At 36.5% G+C, this 20,316-nt stretch overlaps 1 protein-coding gene across 2 annotated transcripts in view; it reads right to left on the bottom strand.

Moving 5' to 3' along the window:
• LOC106524179 (kazrin) overlaps positions 1–20,316 on the bottom strand; it is a 172,003-nt gene that overhangs the window by 13,462 nt on the left and 138,225 nt on the right. For both annotated transcript variants that reach the window (XM_014017885.1, XM_014017886.1), the window contains exon 5: positions 7,607–7,798. In XM_014017885.1, the coding sequence (XP_013873339.1) occupies positions 7,607–7,798 (192 nt within the window). The remainder of the gene's footprint in view (positions 1–7,606; positions 7,799–20,316) is intronic.

The following is a 20,316-nucleotide window of genomic DNA, read 5'->3' as shown; positions in this document are numbered from 1 at the left end:
TATATATATATATAAATAACTACAAAATTACTACAGTGTGACACAATTTTCAAACAGGAAGAACTGAATCTGATAGAGTTAGATGTGATGCAGAAGCCAGTACAGATTGAGATTATTATACCATGGAGCCATGCCCCGTGTCTCTGCAGGTCACAGATATCATCTCAATCCAACCCTGGATTTGACAACTAACATTTCTTTTAATCTTCCTTGAATTCTTCCACAGAAAGCAGACTTTACATGATAAGGCATGCAGTTCACACAGCTTAATATAAATAATTTCAACAACTCATTTCTTAGAGTGCATGTACAACTCTTTTCTTGATGATTTCCAGTCCTATTTACATTTGTAGTGTGTAATGAGGTGCAATAGTTTAAAGTGAAAGAGTATATTTTTTTTATGTTTTGAATGTAAAAAAATAAAAGTAATAGTCACAATTTGAAATAAATGGTAAAATTACAAATCCTCAAAAAATAAACACRTTAAAAAAGGTAACAAAGTAAATACACCTCTGCAAAATACACAAAGACAACTTGCTTCTTATTTTGTCTTTGTTTTAAAAAGTCAGCCAGCCTACATTTTCTTAAAACTAGAGTTCATGTCAACAAAAGCAGAGCCAGTTTAAAGTTGTCTCTTGGGAAACCAGTTGAGATTGAACATTTTTTATGTGTTTGTCWGTGTGTTTGTGTTTTAATGCTTGTTGAGAACACCTTGTAGTGAAGGACGGAGCTGCTTTCAGTGTAAAAAAAAAGACACTAAACACAGCAGGCTGCGCTTTGATGATTTGTGCCTCCTGCTTTCATAAAAGCTATGAAATATCTGGGGTTTCCTTAGTGATGGTAATTAGCCAAGGGGAAAGAAGTTAATTAAAACCCGTAAAAAAAGAAAAAAAAGAAAAGAAAAGCAGACTATACTTTGAAAATTCATTAAAGAAATATTTGATGAGAAAGTTTAAGTAATTGCTGTGTAAACTTATAAATACCTCTTTAATAAGTGGCCGATTTGTTTCTATGTTATATTTCCAATTTAGAGTTTAAAGGCTGTCATGGCTGCATTACTTCAYTGTTTGCCAAAAGGTGTGGGGCATGACATGCATTTTTATCAGGCTTTAAAAAACATGATTTTAAGATATTGGCTGTTATCCAGATGATAGTAATGGCATTCAGAGGCCAAAATCTGGTTCACAACAGATGTAAAGTCAGCCTAAACAAAGAAACAATACAGGATTCATTAAACCAGACAAATCCAACCAGCCAGAAAGACAAAGAGTCAGAAAAAAATGAATAAAAAAAAAAACAGTCTGAAAAGTGGATTTCTTCCACTTATTTTCTGTTTTTGATCACAGGCTCCAGAAAAATCTGCATATAATTTAGTTTCTGTGTTTCATTTTCACAGGTATTATTTCAAACATTAGATACAGACAAGAATGTACGTCATGCTAATTCATTCTCGTCCTTTTTGATCCARGCAAAATAAAGACAAATGGGGAAACAGCAGTTGTAGTGTTTCGCTGGTTGAACTTCAACATGACAACTCTGTGCTGAAGTTCTCCAGTCATCGTTTTCATTCTTCTGGGACAAACAACACTTTGCACAAACATCTGCTATGTTGTTTGTAATCTGCCAACTTTGCAAAAACCGTGAAAAATCTAATTGAGTCGACGTCTCACCTCCAATCAACCTGCAGCATATGGAAACTGGCGAAGGTAATGAGGTATGCTCTCGAGGACATTTTTTTAATCATTAACAGCCACTTTAAAACCAACCAGTTTCTTCCTTTCAACACACACACACACACACACACACACACACACACACACACACACACACACACACACACTGTATTACAGACTACAGAGTCTTCAGGAACATAATCACAAAAAATTCTAAAAGCCTGAGGAACATAAGCACGCTCTTCAAGTACACTTCACTGGAATTTATCATCAAAAAATGTTGATAGTAAGGTGAAAACAAAAACAATTTTTAATGAGAACTATGATGTTCAACTATATTCAGCTTTCACAATATCAAATCTAAAAATCAGTTTTATKTGTTTAAATCTAACCCTTCCGACAATAAACAACACAAACGCTCTGATTGGATGAACTTGTTTTTGCATCTCACTCACAGATCTTGCTTACTTTGGTTATTTCAAGGTGAAGCCAATAATGTTTGTCCTGCCTTTGTGTGTGTGAGTGCGAGAGAGGTTGGGGTCTGTATTAACAAAATGTCCAATACTGGACAAAAGTACAAGCAGCTAATAATTACTAATATTTGGATTTATATCTTCAAATAATAACATTTGGAGGTAACCCCRTGATCTCCACATTGTGTGTACTGAGCTAAAATTTGTATGGTAGTAGCTGAGAGCCATCCCCAAAATATACAGGACTTCAAGCACTAACAGATCRTGTACCATCTCACAATATAAGAACTGGAACAACAACTAATTAAAGACCTTATTATGTTTGCATTTTCATAACAGAGCACTTCACTCTCRGACTGCAGGTTTACTTGTGGTTTCTAGAGTTTCTAAAAGTGGCATGGGAGGCAGAGCTTTCAGTTCTCAGGCTCCTCTCTTGTGGAACAAATGTCCAGTTTCTGTCCGTGAGGCTGACACTCTGTCTACCTTTAAGACTAGACTTAAGACTTTCCTTTTTATAAATCGTATAGTTATACTTAGGTTTCCTTAGTTATTCCTTAGTTATGCTGCTATAGGCTTAAACTGCTTTTGTGTTTGTCTGTGTCTCTTTTCTGCCCCCCACCCCCCAAACCCAACCAGTCAAGGCAGATGGCCACCTGTCCTCAGCCTGKTTCTGTTGCAGGTTTCTTTCTCTTACAAGGGAGTTTTTCCTCTCCACTGTCGCCGATGTGCTTAAATTTATTTTATATTTTGCACTGAATCATAAACAAAAAATTTGCAACTGATTTAACGTGTATTTTTATAATAATTTAAGTCAGTGGCAGGTTGGACATGGCCCGTGGGCCGTCAGTTGAATAGCATGATCATAAGATGATGAGACACTGTCATAATATGTGGCAGACAATATAAATATTCCTTTAAGGAGTGATATACATTTGTTTCTCATTCTCTTTATGTTAATTTATATAGCAACAACCACAAGCCCTGTCTCAATTTGGTAGGTACCTTTGCAAAACACAGTCTAAACATGTGACAGATGCAGTTTTAAAAACAAAATGGCCAAAAAGAAAAAAAAATAAAATAACATGACAGATGCCTCTCCACTTCCTTTTTGGGAATAACTGTAAACATTACTGGGTGCAAAGCCAAAYTCACAAGCTGTTACCCATCACAAGTAAAAAGCAAACACTGATACAATAGCTGCTCTTTTCTGGTGGCCTTAAAAACAACGTTTAGTTTATAAAGTGGCTATCAGTTCTGAATTTACTTTATGATGATTGCAAGAGACAACCGTGGACATAGATCAGGATTATAAGGAACATAGCAATGTAAACTTTTTCACAATTATGCTAACGTCTTTGGTCCATTTTTATCTTCAACATCAGTCAGTTCTCTGTTGCTTTWAAAAACAAACAATTATTTGGAAATGACAGCAACAAGAACATCTTCTTACTTAAATTCAGTCATTTCAATTTGCCTCTCTGATTCAAGAGTGCCCACTTCCTGTCGCTCCCCACAGCCCCCCTTATAATTGCAGTGCAGATCCACTCCACTTAATGTTTCTGGAGCTTGTAAGTCAACCAAAGTCCCCTTTTATCAAGTTTTTATTAGCGGTTGATTACTGTCATCGCCTGCTGGGGCTGCCAAGCTTTAGCCTTCATTAACATGCCTGAGTCATACGAATGCTGTTTAGAGAGCTAAACAACATCCAGCTGAGGAAGAGATAAGTCTTCATTTAATGTGTGTTCTGTTCTGCTCAGCTCCAGCCTATTTCGTTTTTGTTCAGTTCTCTCAGAAAAGCGTAGAATGGCATCTTCAAGTGAAATGTCATTGCAACAAAAAAAGGAGGGTGGGCTTTTGTGTGATTCCATGTGGTAGTTTTGCACCCTGCCTCATTTCATGAGAAATAATTCTTTGAAAAGAGTGATTCATTGTCATCATGATGACACCTCTGCTTGATGCCCTGCAATCCACTGCACAGAACTTTTTCAATGCTTTCCAGTGCGCACGTTCTCTGTTTTTGTCTGCATATTCCCACCAGGCAAACATTCAGCTCTAAAAAAACCCGATGGAAAATCAAATACTGTTATAAATTATTAAACTTAAAATTAAATTTCATTAAATGTGCAGTTATTAYCTGCTGCTAAAAGGCAAAGGTGAGTGATGATGTTTTTGACAATAACATATCAATTTTACAATTTTGTGTGGTAACTGAAAATATTCCCCAATACATCCCTCGACAGCTACACTATGTGCAGGTCTGGGCCTAAAACATAAYTGCTAAAACCAACCCTATGTGCTATCAAAATATCTCATGAACTGCCTGTGACATACATATGTATGCATATGCATATATACAGTGGAGGGCAACACTAATCTAAAAATTAGTTCCACTAACCCTAAAGCACTAACTCAAATATTTAGGTCCCCTAATTCTAAAGCACTAATGCACTGAAAWKTTTAGCAAAAGCTAATTCTAAAGCWCTAAAATAACCCAGTCAACTCATGAACATTCTTCAACARACAACATGAGTCACATATCGCCATGTTGCTCTCTTAAGATTTATCATTGACATTCCACAGCTGTTTTTGTGTTCATTGTCAATATATTGTCACCTAGTGGATAAATCACACATATGAACACAATGTGCTACAGATTTCACCCTCAGCTGTTAACAACAGCGTTGATCAATAACATTTACAGACTTCAATTAGTGCTTCTAAATTTAGCCTGGAAATTTAGCAAGTGCTAATCCACTAGGAAATTTTAAAATTAGTAAAAGCTCTAAAGCACTAATCAGGAAATTAGTTCCCCTATTAGTGCTATATCGCTTTAAGGGAACTGTGCCCACCACTGCACACACATAGACACATGATGTTATGTATTGTGCCACATAACATATATTTTCTTTTGAACTTGGCTCAGTCAAAGTGATACAGGAAATGCCATCGAAGGGGACCTCTTAAAGAAAGTGACTCCTCTTCATCTATAGCTACGTTCACACTGCAGGTCTTAATGCTCATTTCAGCTGCCTGTTTGTTTACTGAGTTAGCATGGAAGCCACTCTTAGCAAGTCAAATCTGAAGTTGCTGTTCAATAACAGCCGATTAAATAATTATCTGACGTGCTTGTTTATTTTATTTTTAATACCTGAACCTGAATCTGATTTGTCGCATTCAAATTGTCATAAAAAAATCAGATATGGGTCGCATGGGGCAAAAAAAATTCTGATTTGGGTCACAATTGCCTCCAGTGTGAATGTAGCCTATCTCTGATAGTCACTCAAAATAATTTAATAAAAAACATCAGATTATTTTTGACAGTCTGTGTTGTCAGCCATTGTAGCAATGTTCTGTTCATTTGCAGACATTCCCCTTTGTCATCACTTCCTGTTAGTACACATGTGAATATCTCAACAAGAGTTCATCTCTGCATTATGATTTCTTTAAATGTTATTAATGTTTTCTTCCCAAAAATGCATTCATGTTCGTTACAAAAAATGATGTCACAGGCACTTTAATAAAACTTTTATAAAACTGCTCATTGGATGTAGGATTTCCTGTAGGAGTCAACCCAGTTCAACATGGCTGTCACACTTTATCAATCATTGCCAAATGATTATAATTTAGTTAGATGTACAGATACTAAACACATATTTCATGTTGTAGATGAAAATCATTCACAATCCATACTTCAAGCTTAAACACGTTGCGTGAGAATTTGGGATATCACATAAGAGCGCACATAACTTCGATACTTGACTAACATGACTAAAACGCTGTCATTTCTCAAGATGATCTCAGTCTAAACCTTTGGCATGAAAGGCAACAAGTGATACTTAAAATAAATACTAGGCATTTCACTTTAAAAAAATGAATCTTTCTGGTCTAATGACCAAAGCTCATCTAATAGATTGTGCTGGATAGTCATCTGTCTACATGGAAGCTGCAGTGTGGGAGCAGCTCATTTCTTCTCACAGTTTTGCTTAAAAGAACAAAAAGGCTGTGTCACCGGTGTCGTCTCCCCTCCTCACACACCACTACATCATCTCACAGACATAACACATGCTAATGGACCATGATGCGGCTAATGGACTGCATGAACCACGCTGTTACAGGCACTCTTGGTAACATTATGATGGCAAGAAATCATGTACAGGTTTTAAGCCTTATGGAGCAAAATGGAGCAGGCTTTCTCTCAAAAACAACAAAAAGAGAGAAACATCAAAGCAACTGAGAGCTGAATGATTAAACAATRCGGTGAGAAAAAAACGGCACAAATAAGGGTGACGTGGTACTTTTGTTTTTCAACATCTATATGTTTTGGTTGGTGGCTGAGACCACCATCTTGTCCAAAGTCAGGATCTGGACTCTCGATTTGTAAAAAAAAAAAACATGATTCAAAAGATACTGAAAGAAAATGCAGCTGTCTCAAAAGACAAAAAGTCATTTCAGTTRTACAAATGAACAAATACTAAAACATTTCAAACAAATCTCATTTTATTGTAGTTCTTCATTTCTGCGCTTGTTTTAGTTTCAAGTTTCAGTATCAGGATTTCATTTTTTACTTGAGCAAGTTTAATACAAGAGTTTTCTTGCTTCATGGTTCTTTCATATAAAGTTAAGCTATAAACATTTTGGCCATATAGTGTATACTTTAGGTACTGCATACACTAGATCATGTGTCCAACTCAAGGTCCACAGGCCAAATCTGGCCCTCGTTAACATTTCATCTGGCTTCAAAGGTCATAAAATGTAAAATAGTTTGATGGCTTTTCATGGTTTTTGTCAGTTTTCTCATGCCAGTCTAAGCCAAGAAAATACATTTTTAAATAATATYATTTTATTATGTTTTTTGATGTGGGAAGAGCAAAAGAGAATTGAAATACTTTCCTGTGTTCTCTTCTTGTTTTAAAGAGAATTTTTCTTATTCTTAATTTTAAATTTTTTTAATTAATTTTTTACTGATTTGTGATAAGATTATCTCAGAAATGTATCTAAGAAATAATAAATGAAAAAGTTCTGAATAGAGTGTAAGGCTTAAGAAATGAATACTAAATCTATTTCTTTGTAAATGTAATCTGTTTTAGTTTATCCATTACATTTCTTCTAAAAGCTCCACAAAACATAATTTGGAAAAGGTCATTCTTATTTCTATAAGAATTGTTTATTATATAACTTTTTTCAGTAAAGAATAAGAGAGAATATTTGAATTATGGTTTCCTAGTGCAACAGAGTTTGACACCTCTGCAGAAGATATTTCACAAATAAATGTTAGTTGTGCACCACGATGTTGTAAAAATTATTGAATTTGCTTTTACCAGATAGAAATCAATATTAGAAAAGAACCCAAATAATTCCCTGAAGAACAAAAATGAATGTTGTCTCTTGTGTCATTGTTTATATCCTCTTCCTATAATAAAGATGTCATTGTTGAAATAGCACACACATCTACTTGTTTACCTTGTAAAGCCTCCTTGGCTCGATCCAGTTCCTGCTCCTTCTGAGCCAGCTGAACCCGGAGCTCAGTGGCAGAGAGGACGTCAGCCGAGCAGCCTCCCTGGGTCTCCTCCAAGTCCTTACTCAACATGTCCTTCATCTGCCGCAGCAGGTGCACCTCCTCCTGGAGCTGGGCCACCTCCTCGCGCAGCAGAACTACAACACACAGGAAAGAAGGAGGAAAGGTTTGAGGGGGCAAATTCAGAAATATGGAACTTTTTTAATGCCGGTAGAGTGAAAAGAAAATGGTTCATATGTCAAAATAAAATCAGATGAAAATGGGTTTTTGGACTCCAGACTCACACACACAGTGTAAATTGCAGCAGAAGCTGTTCTGTCAAAAATGGAAAACTGAATAAAGGTCAGCATAAGGCAGCTAAAATTTCATTTCTGATTGAAATAACTGCAGCACAAAATTACCTACTTTCAGTAATAAAAAAAACAATCTAAAAGATTCATGGGTTTCTAGAAGATAAATACAGACAAGGCACTGATGCTGAAATAACTTTTTTTGAACCCACTGTGACGAGAATAATGACATCCATTTAATATTCACTCAATGTTGCTTCAAAGTGTTCTTCTGTGACTTTATCACAAAGAAACAAATAACAAAAAGAAAACAAAACCTAGGGGGAAAATATATTTTTTTCTATCCTGAGTCACTGAAAAACAAATTCTCAAAACACCGACACCAGCAACTTTTTAAACAAGCCACAACAGAGAAAAATAATGCTCATATTTYTCACTTCAAGTCTCAGAATAAATAAAATAAAATTGAATGGGTAAAAAAATATAAATATGAACCATTTTGCACACTGGATGTACTTATGGATTTATTTTGTAGAGGGAGATGGAGTCATTCAGCTCTTTTTTTGCATCCTCAGGGTTAAGGGGTGGGGGTAGGGTGTTAAAAAGCTCAAGTGCTGCATAAATTGCTTCATATTCTTCCACCACATCTCCACTACCATCATCTAAGTAAATTAGCAATTGGATGGCAAAATKTAGGAAAAATAGGCAGATTTGTCATAATACCAAGAGCCATTTAAAGCTAAAATACATATAGCTCTAAAGGTTGGAAATTCATTTAACATAGAGACATGTATAAAAGGAAAATGTATACAAATACTAGTGTGCAGTAATTTTAGCAAGTACAGCAAAAGTCCAACAATTTTATAGAACTTCAAAAGGTAAAGGTAGGTGGGATTTAATGATTTTTTTAAATTTTATTGCAAATAAAGCATTCTCTGTTTTATATATATTTTTCAGTACTGATTATACATATCTTTGACTTTATCATTAAAAGTTGTATAAAATTTGATAAAAACTAAACAAGTTAAAAAATGCTGACTAAATGATAGAAGTTGATCCTTGAACCACAATAGTATATATTTATTTTTCCAGAAAAGACTTTGAACTTTTGGAAGAACATTAAAGTTTTCTCAGAAGGAAAAATCATGTTAAATTTTTAAAAAAGATCAAAACACATGCCACTGCATCATCTCACATGCATAGCATGGTTTAATACTATTCTTATGCTATTTAACAACATTAAAAACACTCTTCCTTATATGTTCTACTCTGAAAATAAARTAAAAAATCTTTATGATGAGTTCACTGCCTGAAGGAAAGTGACCCTTTGAGTCTACTAACTTGACTAAATGTATGTGATTAAGGATAAGAGCTGCCTGCTAAATAATARTAGTGAATTGTTAAAGGAGTAATTAGAAAAAGGGTCAAGAGAAAAATGCAGGTGAGTCAAGTGTCATTACACACAGAGTTATACTTAATGGAGCTGATAATGGAGACACATTTTAGATGGCAACTCAGGCAGCACCATATTGAGGAACCCAAAGACTTGTCCCATTCTGGAAAGAATCAACCTCAGTAAATCCAGTAATAGTCACMGGAATAAATTTACTTTTAATGACCATGCAAAGGCAGAAACACAAGGACGAACACAGAAGGCACAAGGGCAGTGAAAACACTTCAAAGTAAAAGTTCTTCYATTGCAGCATTTATCGAATATTTGYACAAGGAGGAAYATAAAACAAAGCAAGTTTGACATATGAATACTGTAAAAATGACTGGATGTAAACTTTTATCCATGGCTCCTGGATAATTTAAAACATATAGAACGATCATGGTTACTGACAATGCAAACTGTGCTTACGGATTTAAAATAAAACTGATCGAAGCTTTGGAGGTACAGTTTGTCAAACTCTGCAAAGCAAAATATCAGGTAAACTGTAGGCTGTGGTCAAAAGATGATGTGTTACTTAGCTGCTGACCTTAAGTTAGTGAAGCTCAGTGCAGTGCTGTTATTGTCATCCTCACTGCCCATTCAGCAGTATTATTTTGCTACAGTGGCCCACTGTTGCCTCTTCAGCTACACAATAACATTATATTTTCAAGTTAAAGGCATAAACACGTAAAGCTTATTTAGTGTTTTTTAAGTCTTCAACATGTCTTGTAGAGAATGCTACAGGGAACAGACTGTGGCTTTGGGGAACAGTCTAAAAAATGATCTATGAGTTATGTACGTTCAATGATCCCTCTTTATGTCTGCTTTCATTCTGTTCCAATTCCATTTACAGACTCGCTTGCTACTTAATATGATTCACTGAAACAGTAAATAAAATCCCCATCCTCGGCCACTGATCTAAATGACTGCTGAAATGTGTGCATTTGCATAATAGCAGCCATAAATCAGCTGACATGCAACAGGAGCCAGTGATTTATGAATCTGATCAGTGTCATTTCCTATTTGTATGGTTTAACCCAAATGGCTTAAAATGTCTCCCTAAATAATCCTGCAGCTGTTGTGTGACAGTTTTGGTATGGTGGAAAGCAGTCATTAATTTTTTTTCCAAAGTATCAGCACTTCTCTGAGGATGTAAAACKTATCAGGCTGTATTTATGCTCAATGGTGGGGAAAGGTGATTAAACATTTCATTAGAAAATTACAAATTACAAAGACTTCTTTTATGGGTCTGAACACCCTTTGCAACCAACTTAGTTTGCTAGGAAAAGTCTATGAATTCAATTTAGATTTACCAAAAACTTCTCAGGAAACTATTACAAGTCTTTGGAGCTCATACTTTTAAAGTTCATAGAATATGTCAATATGAGGCCTTTTTTTATCTGCCTGTCTTTATGTCACTCTGTCCCCCACAATCTCTGTTCTCTAAAGCTGTTCCTGTGTCTCGCAGTTCCTCCTTTCCCACAACGAAAGTTGCAAAAACGTCCAGCAATCTGTCAGAGATTTCATTGGCCATGAGGCAGCTGAAATTGGCCTTGGCTGGAACAGCGGTGGAGGTGGAAAATTGATGGAGAACGACAGTGAGTGTCTAGAGGGGGGTCATTTTTAGATTGGTTTTTCCGTCTTTCGCGAGCGTGGGAGGGAAAGACAGAATGGAGTTCAATTTTTACCCAATACTGGCGACAAAATCAATTAACGGACTTATTGTTTCTACAGAATTTGTATGCAGTCTGCAGTTAAAGCACAATGATGGCAATTTTATTGTTGCTGCTGCAACAGAATGGTCCACCTTGTATACAACACAATGACAAAACCTGCTGCGAAAAAAACTGAACAATATTTACATAATATAAAAAAGCATCATAAAATCMTGACAGTGTTTTTAAATGTAGTTTAGATGATGTTTATGCACCACTCTGAGTGCTGCTGTTCAGCATATATCATGTTTGACTAAATCAACTTAACCACAGTGCTACAAAATAATTTCCTTTCAAACCTACAGTCACAAACAGTGTCATCTTTATGATTGTTAAGAACCAACTTTATGCSACTAGCAAATAGACAAATGGTGGTGTGCAGAATCAAGTGCACTGCAACACAATAGCTTAGTGGTTAGCACTGTTGCCTCAGCAAAACAGTCCTGGGTTCAATCCACAATTTGGATGTGGGGTCTCACTGTGTGGATATTGTATGTTGTATGATTTCATGTTTGCACAAGATTTTTCTTTTCCAGGTACTACAGTTTCTTCCTTCATTGTCTTCAAGCCCAGGTCTCCCTTGCCAAAGAGACGTGTGATCTCAACTGGCTTTGCCTGGTTAAATGAAGGTAAATAAATGCAGCACATATTGTATCACAAAGGCACAACCCAATTCAGGAATGCGTTGAATAAGAAAGGGGATATAAGAGCAGCTCGGGTCAAGAATGTGGGCAACAAGTGCTTTCATGATGGGAGGCAACAATTCACATCCTCTTATTTGTTTTGGACCTGCAACTGAGCCCTGTTCCTGCACTCACAATCTGTATTCAAACAGATTGTCTGAAAATGTTCACAGACTGCAGGTTAATAGTTTAACCCTTTACGGGACCCCGCAGACTTGTGTAAATAAATGATTGATGTTAGAGTGTTGGATGGTGATTATGTAGTTAATAATGGGTCTCGCAAAACATTTTTGCAGAACTGCTCAGGGAGTTCCTTGCAGTGTCACYTTTTACTTCCTGTAAGTGCTTCTTATTCAAAGAAAATATGTAGTAAAATGTAAGTACTTTTCTGCAATAAAATATGTTAACTTCCTTTTAGAGAAATGCAGCGGTACTTGTTGTGTTWATTTCTTTATTTTAGGGTAGGTTTTGCGTATAGTATTGCCCTGATGGTGAAGGCTGCTGTGCTTGGTCGGCAGCAAAAGTTTATTCCTTCTACACAAATGTAACACAACTGTTTCAACTTAGCCTGGCTGCCAATGGTGACTGCAACAACAGACATAAATTGCACATCAGTTTTAAATGACATATTCAAAACCGTTGTTTTTAAGATTCCCTGAAAATAACTGTAGTACCACCAAATAAAATGCTACACAGAGTAAGAATGATTTCACAATACATATAAATTTAATTACTCGGAGATTTAGGCTTGTGCAGAAGTTGCCAATAAAYATTATTTAAGTTTAGGTCATAAAAAGGATTATCAGGGAAGTACATGAAAAACCAGCACTGACATGCATCATTTTTACATTCTTTCTAATCTGATCCTGAACATATCATGCTGAGCAGAAAGCCCAAATACATTTCAAACAGCCTTTCTTCTCAAATGAGTTAGCGGGGACATTAATAAAACTTTAGAGTCTCATTTTCTCAGTGTGTCACACAAACATATCCTCATTTTTATGGACCAGTGATAGCAGATTCATCAGCGGGTCATGACAGTTGTAACGCCTGAGCTCTGACTGATGAAGGCAGTCTGTAGTGTCTGTTCTGTCTGGCACTGCATCGTTTCAGATTAACCAGTCAATTCTGGTGAGCCGAACAATCTCAATGCGTCGCCAGAGGAGTTGACAGCCTTGTGGCTGATGAGCAGTAGAAAAAAAAATACTAAACAAAGAAATAGCTTGCCTTTGGGCCCTCAATCATATAGATCAAACTAATTTTCTTTTATTAGCTGAGACAGTGATGAAGACAAATTGACATTTAGGATAACAAAAAAAGGAAAAAAAAGAAAAAAAGAAAATGGGGCTGTGGTTCATTGAGGAAAACACCAGCATGGAAGACTCTGAAGTCTTCAGTCTGGAATAACTCATATTTACATCTCAGCTTAAAATTTAAGGATTACCTGCTGGAGTCAACCCTGTTTGTCCGTTAGCAAAATATTTTTAAGAACTGCTTTTGCTGATTTTATCTTGAAAAATTAAGCATAAGTAGATTAATTTTTTTGTAAATTAAACTCTAAATTCTATAAAATCTAAAAGCCACACATTTTTTTTTACAATGAACACATCAAAAACATTTTCAATGACAGCAACCCTTCCAGCTTGACTTCTTCCCTTTATCTTTTCTTTTTTTTTCTTTCTTTTTTTTTTCAAGTGTTGATCAAGTACAGTGTGCTTTAATGTTACAGAATCTGACATCCACAAGCTGGCGAGCCTATTTCATGCTTCAGGTCCTTGGGGTAATGGGGGGCTGAACTTGTGTGAAAGTGAGGCTCAGAACAAAGCTGAACAGTGAGCATAAAGCTGATTGGAGAGAAAGATAGGGAGTAATCTCAGTCACATTCCATCACTATCTGTGTCCTTTCGCTTAAAATCCTCTCCGTGGATGGTATGGTCTATTTTCTTCTTGGAAAAAATACAAATAAAAAAATGCGCATACATGCAAATAATGACTTACATCTTTTCACCTGCAGCACCATATTGATGTCTAAATAGGGTAAAACTACATTTTTACTTAAAAAAGACTAAACAGGGATTAAAAGCTGTCTTCCTTGCAGCAYCATTTAACAGAGTTGCGTAAGCAGCTCTCTCATTTACACAACCTGGGAAATACATCAAAACAACGTGTTTGCTTTAAAGGATTTCTGCCATCTTTGAAGTGAAAACTATGAACAGTAAGATCACTTGTCTGTCTGAGGGTGCAGATGGACAGATTTATAAAGCAGCTTTCTGAACTCTTTGTCATGGAGATTAACAACAGAGTTTCCATGAAACACAATACGATGGACCCGAGGTTATTGTAGATAGATTTTAGATAGAAGATAACTGGAAGCCAGCCTCTTAAAAAGTTGGGATACTATGAGAAATTTAGACAGTTTTAAATATTCACAGATAGTAGAAGCACAATAAAAGGTTGGGGGAAAAAATCTCTTTACAGTATGTTAAAAAAAGAAGTGAATCAGCTCTACTTTTAACAACTCTGTGCCTGTAACTGCCTCATGGGGAGATTATGGGCGCAGTTTCAAAAGCAAATTGTTTTCTTCTTTGAATTACAGGTTCAATTTATTTGATTAAATTTTTTTCAACAGTTCAAGCACACATTTATCATATTTTAAATGCCAAAAATTGTTTGCATTGTGTCTCAGAAACATTGCCCTCCTTTACAAAGGCATTTCATTGATGGTAGCTTGTTATATGTTTGGTAATACTTAGATATGTAATATGGGATTTTTAAATTTTGATTGATTAGCCTATAGGGTTTTTCCCAATTTCTTAGGTTAGGTTCACACTGCATGTCTTAATGCTGAATTCTCTTTCTTTTTTATTTCTTTTTTTTTTTGCAAGGACGTTCATATTATAGCTTAAATGCGGTTTCTATCTGACCCCAGTTTGAATGCCACAGCACTGCTATACGATATGCATTCAGCTGGCTGTTTACAGATATAGCTAAACATGGATGCTACTTGTTAGCACAATGATTCTGGAATTGATGTGCAATCAAAGCCGATTAAATAATTATCTGCCGTGCTTGTTTAGTTCAGTGTTTACAGTTTGCAGTATTTTATTTTTTGAACGAAGCKATGTGCTGAAAGTAAAGTATCGATGGAGTAACATTAGTATTGTACACGGTTCGTCACTGATGTTGGACGTTACYATCATATGTCTGTGTGGATTCACAGTCACCCAGGATATGGAAAATAAAAAAGAAAATAACATTGACAAAGAAACTTGACTGATGTTCTGTAGCTKAAGACTTGTGGAGTTACAAGATTTAAACCACACGACTCAAGTTTAGTATCATTATTATACGGATCGATCTGCTCACCCCCATTTCACAGGTGTAAAAGTCAGATGAAATGCGACACAAGTGTTCAGACTGCAGTCACTTTGAAAAACRTCAGATATATGTATATTATTCAGCATCACACACTGAAAAGGCCTGGGGCAGATTAAAAAAAATCGGATTTGTCACATTCAGATGAAAAAAATCCAATATTGGTCACATAGGGAAACAAATAACTGGACTCGGGTCAGATTTGACTGCAGTGTGAACGTAGCCATAGTTTGTCTAAGAAAACTGCCAGGATTACTTCATCTTATTTATAATAAGCGTTGTTGTTGTTTTTAACTTATATATTTTTTGCATTATTTTAGGGCATAATTGTTGATTCAATGGCAAACTGTTGACTGACAACTGTTTTCAGAAATGTTCCTGTAATTTACCAAATCTAATTTTACAGAGCAGAACAAAAGTTCAGTGAGACAGTTTAGCTTCTTCACCAATTACAGTCTTAAAATGTTTGTATCCCATTAGCAGAGGCAGTGCCAATTATAAAMCCTTTTTCACTGATTTGTAAATTTAAGCTTGCAATTAGATGATGGAAAGACATTTGGCTTTCTACCCCTTAAATTTGTTTATTTTTTTTTCTATCTGTTTTTTCCCACAGGCTGAACGCTAAACATGCTTTCAAATGTCTTTTTTGACAAATAAAAAAAAAAAGAAAATTTAAATAAATGCTGTTCTCAAGGTCACAACTTAGCCACTATTTTATTGTGTTTATCTTGTGTTCTTCAAAACATGTTACTGGTATGAAATGTAATAGACAGTATGTCAACACATGATTCCAGTCAGTTTTTAAACTGAGTTTTAGAAAACCGATGCAAAGACCATGAAAAACTGAGGAAATGAGAAACTGCATGTTAGCAAAAAATAAATACATAATTTTACAGCCATGAAGATGAACGTGCAAGCTACCAGCTACAGCCTTTCATGGTTTCCTTTTTAGCTTTACACCATTTATCACCCAGGATTTTGGCTTTGCAGGCATTCAGGTGAGAAATAAAGAATCAAAGAAAACAAAAGAGGAGGAGACTGTAATTGCAGAAATTTGCACTAGTTCTTTGTTTTCTTGTATGACTAATGATGTGTATATTGGTGTCTGAGTTGGCATGTTAACAATCGTGTTTCAGATTGATAGAAATTTGGGGTTTATTTTACAGTTAATAAGAGACAAACTTTTATTTGCAAAGTTTTCTCGTGGAGGATTGTGACCTTGTCACATGTGCACCAATGTGTGTGCAACGGAGCAAGTGTGAAGGTGCATTTGAGTGCTTATAGTTGAAAAAAATGACCTTTTCTGGAACAAACTAAGGTGTTGTTATTAATAGCCTGAGCCAAATAAGAGGCCAGTCAATGTGTCACCATGGATATTTCATCACACACGCACACAGAACCGTCTGCCTACCTGCCACCATGACGACACCCTACAATCTTTCAAACCAATCAAAGACGTATCAGCGAGCACGCTCCGTTGCCAAAAATAAAAAGCRTTGTTTCGATGTGTCATAAGATGACAGTGATGATTTGGCATGGGGAAAAAGAATATTACTAAGGTGTCAAAAAAATCCAAGTTTGCTCTAAAAAAATTTTGGGATCTGGAATCTGTCGCTGGTGTTAGTGAAAAAAACATTTGTTCCGTTTTGGAAATGAATCGAGCTTCTGCTGACAGCATCTGTAAATAAAGCCACAAAACGAAAACGACTGCCACTGCAAATGTGCGTCGCCTTTTCAGTGATCTGCAGAAAGCAGGCTCTGTAAATTAGATGAGCTGTAGAAGAATGGGTATTGTCTAAGACCCAAACAGAGGGCTGAGTTTGATTTATAACATTGACTTTTTTTTTTTTTTTGCTTTCGTTTTGGATTAAATTTGATTATTCCGAGGTCTTCAAACATAGATAAATGGGACATTATAAAGGCTCCAATCAGTTTCTCCCAGCTGAAATACAATATGACTTCATAAAGTGGCTTGACTCATGATTACTAGTTGCTCTGCCAATATCCCTGACTTGATTTTGACAGGCTGCTGATTCTAAGCGACTTGCTCTAAATTGTCAACTGTGTGCCACAAAGAAGGCAGAGTAGCTCTCACCTGAGGGAGCATGTTCCTGAGGCAAAGTTAGAGAAAGGTGGCAATCACACACCTAGGAACAAAATCAGCTGCTCCTGCAATAATCTTGTCAAACTAAGCCGACAGGAAACAGAAGAAAGCCCACAACTATACGCATTTATGCAGTGGCTGTATGCATACATCAACATGGATACTAAGAATCAGTGTTGTTATTTTATTGTCGTTTCAGCCTTGTCAATTAGTAGAAATTGTATTTAGTGTTTGACTTTAGGTGTTTTTGGTTGGATTAAGCTTCTAAAATAAATTGATTGGGGTTAAATGCCTCTTTGAACTTCTGGCTTAATGTTGCTGTGACATAGGATGAAAGAGAAAACAGCCTCTTTTGTTAAAACTTTAAATAAATACACAATTTTAAGTGAATTAAAGTGAGGCTTACACATTCCTTTGGTTTCAAGGAATACAAAATATACCTGTTTTTCTCTGTATGATAAAAATAAACACTGTCATATGGAGGCATATAAATGTTGGCAAGAATCCACTGCCCTAACCTGATTCGGTTTGTCATTAAGAGGCTGTATTCGAGTAATCAAAGAGGTTTCTGTTTCACAGCTTGGTTAAGAGAAGGGTTTAATCTTGAGGATTAATCCTACTCTAATGACACCGTGTTGGTCATTAAACTGTCTCCGACTGACAACTGTGAGGGCTACAGAAACAGTGTAATCTGAAATGTAATCTGAACTGTTGGTGTGCGGCTGACAGAAGCGAATAACAAATGCTTGATGTGAATTAATCCCTGCGAAAGATCCCAATCAGAACTTTTCTCTCAATGCTCCTGGGAAATCATCAACAGCTATGATTATACAGAGCCTGCTAGGATGGCAACAAGCACCAGTGATTACATGAATAATGTGCAAGACAAACTAGAAATGACATAAGTGAGAATAGTAGCAATTTCAAAAGAGTCACAGAAGAGTGTAACTGAGTTCAACAGATTGAGCAGGGGTCACAAAAATAATTTAGCCACCAGGTCTTTGGTTTTGCTTTAAAACAAATAACTGTGATATTCACACCTTGAAATAATTTGATAGAAAAACTTGAGAAGCTTTTAAAGAGTAATGTTTAGATTGGACATTTTTTCAAACACATTTACAAATTGTAAAATCATGGCATTATGTGGCCCGCGGGAGCTTCAAAGATGTATTAATGTCTTAAAATGAGCTGCTTTAAAGCCAGCATTGCCTACAAACTCTCATGTTCATTGTTTTTACCTGTGAAATGGCAGGGTTTAAAAGCAGCCAGCAAACTTTGCGTAAAATCACCATTTTGTTGCATTTTCTCTGGCTACTTTTGCTGTGACCCAGTTGCACTGGGAAGTTGGAATTTCCCACTTACACATGGAATGCCTCTCCAGTGGGAATTCCCAGTCAGAAAGTGGGAGAGTTCCGAATTCAAGATAGCAGCTACTCACCACAACTCAACAGTGTATAAAACTCTCTTACTTTTACTTTTATTAAAATTTTCAGTATTATTTATTTAGCATTCAGTCAGTTGTACACATAGCACTTTTCAATGTTTTTAATAGGACATGTTAAAATGCTTTTTCCATGCACAAACTACTATATAGAACTTAAGTAATGTTTGTTAGCATAGCTTTGCCATAGCAATGAGATAAGGAACATGATATTTTGTGTTTAGTTTAAATGAAAAAGTCAAAGTTAATTACAACTGGGCCTATGAGGGCCACCGTAAAGCTTACGTGACCCTTGGTGAAAATGAGTTTGACACGTCTGCTGTAAAGAGTTAATTCTATTTTTATTGAGCCGCAGTTCAACCATGGTTGAAAAATGTGAGCAAGATGGAAAATAAGTGAAAAAAATGTAGCAAAAAATAAAAATGCTGTGTAATAGAAAGACAGCCATGAATAAAAACTTGTTTACATTAACAATATTGCCTGCAGACTGGTTTAACAGTAGTGTGTTTGGAGACAAATAGAAAGTTCATGGAATGTGACCTAGTCATCAAGAAGATGCAACCTTCCCCGTCATGAATCTAAAGGTTTCCTGAGACAAAAATAAAACAATAAGAGTCATCCTCACTGCCATACATTCACAAATGCAATTTATTATTTTCATGTCAGGATAACAAGGCAATTAATTATTTATTCCGTGATTGTTCCAAGGTTTGGACAATAACAGGTTATCTGAGGTCAGTGCAGGTTAAAGTCTCCTAACGGCTCAACGCTGAAACATGTGACCCACTATCAGACATGACACCTGCCAGAGTAAAACCTCTCACTCAAACCTCCACAAATTACAGGRCTGACTGTCACTTCACCGTCAATTAAAAGCGCCGCTGCTGCACTCGTTTCGACTCACTCACCAGGCTTTCCCCTCTCCACGCCTGACCTCATCCCCTCTTCTGAGGGGAGTTTTCCGAGGGATTCCAGGATCTGTCAAATATGTGCTGGACTCGTTCAGGACACACACCATCTAAAAATCCTTGTTTCACAGATCCTCCTTACCCAGATCCCGCCATTCTGAATATTATTTTTCTGTTTGTTTTTTTCTCTCTCTAAAGCCCTGCTCAGCTGACACCAGGAAATACAACCAGGACTTCTCACTGTGTCTTTCCCTCTGAATGTACCTGTTCAAGGCAACTCCCACGGGCTGCTACAGTACACTCAGCCCCTCCCCCTTCACTCAAATAGTTTAGGTAAGGGAGAAGAGGAGCTCAGCGGGGCTGTAACTAGCATTTTCCCACATCGCTCAAGCGTGTACAGAGACATGCGCATAAACAAGCACCAGTGAGGGAGGGAGGGAGTGAATCCAAGGTGTGGGCTTACGGGCAGGTGTGAGCAAATTCATATGAAGTCTGATACCAGCAAGCTGCACTGCAACAAGTCCAGCAGCTGTTTACCTGCCTCACGGTTTAAGGCCTGAGGAAGCTTAACACATACAGCGTCACATTTCTGTTTTTATGGCTGCAAGTCAGAAATTTTAAGTAACTTGAACTTGTATTGTACTTGAAGTTAAATAGGGTGTGTGTGTGTGTGTGTGTGTGTGTGTGTGTGTGTGTGTGTGTGTGTG

Source organism: Austrofundulus limnaeus, unplaced genomic scaffold, assembly GCF_001266775.1.
Source record: "Austrofundulus limnaeus strain Quisiro unplaced genomic scaffold, Austrofundulus_limnaeus-1.0 Scaffold178, whole genome shotgun sequence".
Taxonomy (NCBI): domain Eukaryota; kingdom Metazoa; phylum Chordata; class Actinopteri; order Cyprinodontiformes; family Rivulidae; genus Austrofundulus; species Austrofundulus limnaeus.
The sequence above is the reverse complement of the archived record's forward strand: the minus strand, read 5'-3'. Positions and strand labels throughout refer to the sequence as shown.